The sequence below is a fragment of the Octopus bimaculoides genome, chromosome 2, assembly GCF_001194135.2.
Source record: "Octopus bimaculoides isolate UCB-OBI-ISO-001 chromosome 2, ASM119413v2, whole genome shotgun sequence".
Taxonomy (NCBI): domain Eukaryota; kingdom Metazoa; phylum Mollusca; class Cephalopoda; order Octopoda; family Octopodidae; genus Octopus; species Octopus bimaculoides.
In genome coordinates, this window is record NC_068982.1 from 125,792,142 (window position 1) to 125,799,177 (window position 7,036).

At 38.4% G+C, this 7,036-nt stretch overlaps 1 protein-coding gene across 1 annotated transcript in view; it reads right to left on the bottom strand.

Annotated features, from left to right (window-relative positions):
* LOC106871215 (thrombospondin-type laminin G domain and EAR repeat-containing protein) overlaps positions 1-7,036 on the bottom strand; it is a 24,297-nt gene that overhangs the window by 11,156 nt on the left and 6,105 nt on the right. The window contains exons 3-6 of the mRNA XM_052965877.1: positions 4,770-5,362; positions 3,951-4,056; positions 1,406-1,540; positions 73-365 (exon numbers count right to left, since the gene is read on the bottom strand). Coding sequence (XP_052821837.1) covers positions 73-365; positions 1,406-1,540; positions 3,951-4,056; positions 4,770-5,362 — 1,127 coding nt within the window. The remainder of the gene's footprint in view (positions 1-72; positions 366-1,405; positions 1,541-3,950; positions 4,057-4,769; positions 5,363-7,036) is intronic.

Genomic DNA, 7,036 nt, shown 5'->3' on the forward strand with positions numbered 1-7,036 from the left:
TATATATATATATATATATTATAATCAAAGAAACAACAAAGCATGAGGTGAAAAGCAGCTGGCAACTCTCACCTGATTGTCCATCTTAAAGCTCTTGAAAGAATGCGCAGCATCTGTCGGTAGTTTCTGGTAGAGTATCAGCTTATCGTTTGACCATTTATACACCGCCGAAGAGCCACTATGATCTGCAACTAATTTGGGTTTCTGGCTTCTATTATGCTTGTTCTGTTTGTGGTTGTTCTGTGAATTACTAGCAAAAGCAGCAAACAGTCCTTCCCCAGGAATTGTAAACACCTCAACATCAACAGCTCCACCGTCGACCTTTATGTCTTGGTACCATTCGAAGTAATCCAACCGACAATTGCCTAAAGTGTAAAAGAAACAAATTTTAAAGCTGTCAAGAATATAACATGACCCACATCCATTGTGCAATAAAGCGTTGATATTTACAACTATGCTATTTTAAAACAATTTTTCTTTTTAAACTTAATGGGCTCGTCTGATGTTTAGAAATCGAACAGAAGGTGAATTTACTAGCTAAAGTATCGTCATTAACAAACCAATCCTAAGAAAAAGGAATCCGTGTTAGAGTCAACAATCGGTTGCATAACTAGGTATGCTGTTCTTTTTATTAATTTTAGGGTGCCAGTCTATGTAGCTTGTTACGATCTTACTTCTGCTCTTTGTCCTGGCTGCATCCGTTAGAGGGATCTTGATTTGAGAGTTCAAGAGCTTTTGAGGAGTGTGGAACCATTTCTTAGCCACTTGTGTTCTTAGGTCTACTCTAACTCGGAGTAGTAGCGCCTATTGGGGTCCCAGCTATGATTTGATAAGCATGTCACGGAATTGCCATCGGAAGAATGTCACTCACAGGCACTCCAATGGACCCAGGATATGTGGAGCCCATCAGCTCATTAGATGCGCATCTAAGACAAGGTAACACCATACAAATCCTGCATCCTGATAACTACTGGACTCGTGGAACCTGTTGCACCAGATCAATACAAATTCGATTATAGTCATCATGCAGGTTATTTAGCAAACCAAGATACCAACACCGTCACACTTTCTTAAATCCTGTGGCGATAGAGAAAGAGGCGACGGAAACAGATAGAGGATGTTCCCGAAAGTCTGCAGGTGGCCCTTGGGTGATAGTCGTTATTAAGCTATGTGAAGAGCTTAAGAGTCCTTCCTCAAGGAAAAGATGTATGTGTGTATGCATGTGTGGGTGTGTGTAAGTGTACAGTATATAAATTTGTCTGTGCATGTATGTATATGCGATCTTTTATGACATAACCAAATTATGTTTAAAATGTACCTATCAAAACAATACTAAACTAAATAGTTCAAAATAGGTAGCTTATATTATTTAAAAAGTTCTTTTTCTATATTTAAAGTTACTTACGAGTCTTAGGTGTATCCTTCCATATTCCATTAACACAGACCTTAAGAAGGTTTTTCTGTAAGTCATACGCCACGTTACCCATATCTTTCCATGTACAGCTTCCGTCTTCCAACCTTTGAGGTTTATTCCATATCCCTGTTAGTCAAAAGAAAATAGCAGGATTCAAAGAACAAACCAAAGCTCGCTGTTTTTCAAGTAGAGACATCCTTTACTTTTATTTATGCTAAAATCTTTGTACCAATGTAAGCCATTGTAATCAGTAGAGTGTCAAAGGAAAGTATTTGCTATATTTGGTTACATCCCTTATGCTCTGTGCTCAAAACTTACTGAGGTTTATTTTTTTTAACATCCTTCTAAGTCTGATAAAATAAGTACTAGCTATATTTTAAGATCGACACGTTCGACCATACTTCTCCCATTGAGTGCGCGCACATATGTGTGTGCGTGCGTGCTAGTGTGTGTGTGTACCTCTGTGTGTCTGTGCGCATGCGTGCGTGTGTTTGAAATCTTCATTATTATTTTTAAAGTAACTTCCTGTCCAAAATGCTCCACTTCCATGTCTGCTTCGGGCGTCCTCGCTTCCTTTTCCCCTGCGGGTTCCAGTCAAGTGATTGTCGTGTCACATTTGAGGGTTCTTTCCGCAGTGTGTGTCCGATCCATCTCCATTTCCTTCGTCTAATCTGAACATGTATGAGCCCAGGACCACCGGCCTGACATAGGAAGCAGCCAAAAAACACGCCAATGACCGCAAAAAGTGGAAAATAACTGTTGAGGCCCTATGCTCCACAAGGGACAAAAAGGATTAAGAAAAGAAGAAGAACTTCCTGTCAGTAGTGTAGTTAAAGTTTCTGCGCTCGGAACGGTATATAAGCTTGAAGGCCATAGTAGAATACAAATATAAAAAGCTACCCTAAAAAAATGTCGTCCGTAGTGGACCGCCTACGTAATGGACTCCAACCGCATCCCTCTTTAACTATGCTATTACCTCTTGTAATTTAAGATAGCTTTTGAAAGCGATCCACACTCCCTGTTGATTAAAATTTTCCATCAAAATTTCGTGCTCAAATAAATAATGACAAAGTTATTTTAATAAATTCTTTATTATTTCAAAATTATATGAAACAAAGACTATGTATTTCAGCAGATATATGGTAACATAAGGGTTAATATTAATTGTAGTAAAAATTACTACGTTTGAGTGAAGACTCAAGATCACAAGAATCCGAGTTCAATTCCAGGACGAGGCAGTTCGTTGTGTCCTTGAACAAAGTATTTCTTTTTATGCTGTTCTCTTGTCTACTCAACTGTAATAATTACCAACCTAGTGCTGGTGCAGACCTCTCTTTCTCCTGCTGTCATATCCTAGATGTTCCGTCGCAGAATAAGGGGCTCAAGATGGTGTCTATGTCCGTTCGTAACTACCATGACATTGAGAACAATTATCGAATGCTTGGTACACCTTTCCAAGTGATATTCACTCGCGAGTATCGCTTGACTGTACTTAGTACTCCTTTATCTTCTTGATCTATATTAACATTTCCCCTGCTTATATATGTGCTTATATTATTATATTAAGAAATTCATCTGTTTTTTACGTTCTGGGTTCAAATTATGGCGAAGTCGACTTCGCCCTTCATCCTTTCAGGGTCGATGAATTACGCACAAGTTGAGCACTGGAATCGATGTAATCGATTAATCCTACGCCAAACTTCAAGCCTTGTGTCAAGAGTAGGATTATGTAAAAAAACGGTGAGTTGGTAGAGCCGTTAGCATACTGAGTAAAACGGTTAGCGGTATTTCGCCCGTCTTTACATTCCGAGTTCAAATTCCACCGAGGTTCAATTTGCCTTTCATTCTTTCGGGGTCGATAACATAAGTCAAGTACTGGGATTGATGTAATCGACTTCCTTCTCCCCTCAAAAACTGCAGGCCCTGTGCCAAAATTCGAAAGTTTTATTATATTAAGAAATAATACGAATCCACTGACCGAACACTCCTTCTTTAAAAGGGGTAAAAATCACGTGATTATGTATTATATCTTGTTTCAGCCATTAGACTTCGGCCATGCTGAAGCACCACCTTCAAGAATTTTGGTTGAACGAATCAACCCCATTACTTTTTGGTGAAGCCTGGTAGTTGCTCTATCTGTCTCATTTGCAGAACCGCTTGTTACGGAGACATAAACAGATCAACACCGGTTGTCAAGCGGCAGTGGGAGACAAACACAACGACCCCACCCTCTCTCTCTCTCTCTCTCTCTCTCTCTATATATATATATATATATATATATATATATATATATATACATGCGTACATACATACACACGACGGACTTCTTTCAGTTTCCGTCTACCAAATCCACTCACAAGGTTTTGGTCGACACTAGACTTTAGTAGAAGATACATGCCCGGAACCATGCGGTTTGAAAGGAAGCATTTTACCACACAGCCACGCCTGTGTTTATTACAGTTTTACATAATTAAATGAATAAAGAAAAAGAAAAGCAAGTTTTTTTTCGAATCATTAATATTGACATTTATTTTACCTGAAGAAACCAATGTATTGTCACTGCCAGCGGTTATTCGATTCTGTGGACAAGCTAAACTACTGGCATCTGTTCCAGGCAAAAATAGGAGTTCTTTCAGAAGACCCTGAAACAAAGTTGGAAGCATATCAATTCTATACGACTCCATACAAAGTAGGATATTCTACAAAATCGTACATACAAACACACATATATATAGAGAGAAAGGGATGTATCCGACATTGCTTCAAATGAATAGATGTTAAATTCTAAAATGTATCTGCTGACGTGGCTCTGTGGCTAAGAAGCTTGCTTTGCGTCCATGAGGTTTCGAGTTCAGTCACACTACGCGGCATCTTTGACAAGTGTCGTCTACTCTAGCCCTGGGCCGATCAATGCCTGGTGAATGAATTTGGTGAATGGAATCTGTGTGTAAGCCCGTCATATGTATGTGTGTATCTGTATGTCTTTATATTTGTATTTGAGCCCCGGTTTGCTTACGTCCCCTTAACTTAGTGGTTCAGCAAAAGAGATCTATAGAATAAGTACCAGACTTAAGAAATAAATACTGAAGTCAATTTGTTAGAGCAAACTCTTCAAAGTGGTGCCCCAGCATGGCCGCAGTCCAATGACTGAAACAAGTAAAAGATAAATGTATAAAGGAGTGATAGATTAATAGCTTTGTTTCGTTGTTTACGAGAAGTTTGGTGGGCTGAGTTATGAAAGTATCGAGAGAGAGAGAGAGAGAGAGGGAGAGAGAGAGAGAGAGAGAGAGAGAGAGAGAGAGAGAGAGAGAGAGAGAGAGGAAAGCAAAGAATATAGATATAAACATATAATTACCTGAAAAGGTGTAGTTTTCTTTGAACATTCGCCCAGATGGAATACAGCATCCGTAATTTTCATCAAAGCTGGGAAAGTTCTTTTGATGCGTCGTTTCTGTTGGTCGATGCAATCAAGTACCAAATGTGTATTGTTTTGGCTCACACTTACTCCGGCACTATGCCATTGAGAACGCATCAATTTAACATCAAAAAATTTCTTTCTTGTCCGGTTATAGGTGAACATTACAAAATGATTAGCAATTTCCAAAGAGATTAAATTAGCACCAGTTTTGTTGTTTCTTAGAGAAAAGATACATTGAACTCGTTTGTCGTCTTTATCATGAATGTCCCAACTAGCACTGCCACCACCGTTACTACCAATTCTTATGTTGCCATCGGGTTCATATTTGAAGGTAAAGAAGAAAGAGAATTCTTCGGGAAAATATGGACATTTGGTAAAAATTTGATTTGCACTAAAACTTGGTGGGTTTTCTATATGGGTCATTACAAAAGCCCCGACTTGGCTTTCTACATCAAATATACGTCGGATTCCTGAGCTGATATTCTTACTGGCATCAATGGCTAAAGCAAGCAAATTAACTGGGTGAAGATCTACAGCGAAACAACAAACAGAAAGAAAGATTACGTCAGAATATCTCATAAAGTGAAATGATGGGAAAAAACTATAAATTGAAATTTTCTATTGAATTTAAATGAAATTTGGACACAGATTAATAGTGATAGAAGCAGTTTTAATACCAAATAGTAATATTTATCACCACTTAAAAGTAACCATTTGGAAATGGTAGTGCTGGCGGCGTCGATGATGGTGATTGTCTCCCCCTAGCGATGTAAGCAAACATGCTCATATGCGCCACAAAACCATATACGAGGTTTCCTCACGGTAACTATTGCATGTGTCATTCTGTGTTCTGACACAACATCTTCTTGTAAGTGGTGATAGATATTCTTTTCTACTCTAGGCATAAGGCCCGAAATTTTGGGAGAGAGGGGGGGGGGCTGTCGATCAGATCGACTCCAGTACGCAATTGGTACTTAATTTATAGACCCCGAAAAGATGAAAGGCAAAGTCGACCTCGGCGGAATTTGAACTCAGTACATAATGACGAACGAATTACCGCTAAGCACTTCGCCCGTCGTACTAACGTTTATTATTTCTTTATTTCCCACAAGGAGCTAAACATAGAAGGGACAAACAAGGACAGACAAAGGGATTAAGTCGATTACATCGATCCCAGTGCGTAACTGGTACTTAATTTATCGACCCCGAAAGGATAAAAGGCAAAGTCGACCTCGGCTGAATTTGAACTCAGAACATAAAGACAGACGCAATGCCGCTAAGCATTTCGCCCGGTGTGCTAACGTTTCTGCCAGCTTGCTGCCTTTAATTTCATTGAATATTCTATCAGTTACATTTTTCTTCTTTCTTTTTTTGTTATATCATTTTATTTCAGTTTCTTATTACGCGCAGACATTTTAAACTTCAAAACATTAAGACTTTAAACTTCAAATTCTGTCTCTCCTTTACTTTTATTTTCACACGAAGTTTTAATTCAGTAGATTAGATCAGTATTCGTCTGTGTCTCAACTTCTCAATTTCTCTATATAATCAATTCCTTTTGTCTAATTCCTCTATTATAATAATCATATCAACAAAGAACTAATATGACCGATCAAATAAGACAATAAAGCAAAGCAATAACATTACAAAAGACCCTGTAATTAAATAATCTATTTAGTCATGTTTAACCGAATCAATAGCATTATCGTTTATACGTAAAAGTTGCTTTATGATTATAATCGCTATAGGAATGAAGATATGTGTATCAATAACTGTACACAATCCAAACAATCACACAATTACGTACGCGTGTATGTGTGTGCATATCTATTTTAAACACCCATAGTTTATACGCTTACTCAACAATCATACATATATAGATGTGTAGATGAATGTACACGTAGATATAAATGGATGTACGTCAGGAGGAAAAGTGCTTAATACACGTAGTAGGGTTTATAAATCCGTTCGGAGTTGAGGCTGAGGATTCACTCCGTTGTCTCTCAAAACTTCTTACAATTGTGTGATCCTTCAGAAGACATAAACAGGAAAGGTTGCTTCAGATATAGATATATATTAGCTGGGTGGAGGTGCTTGTCTCCCACTTGTAAACATAAGGACACAGGAAATGTGTCAAGGCCGACAGGAAGCGGTGCATCTTCCTAGGTCTAAACAACAGTAGTATTATTCCCTTCATGGGACTG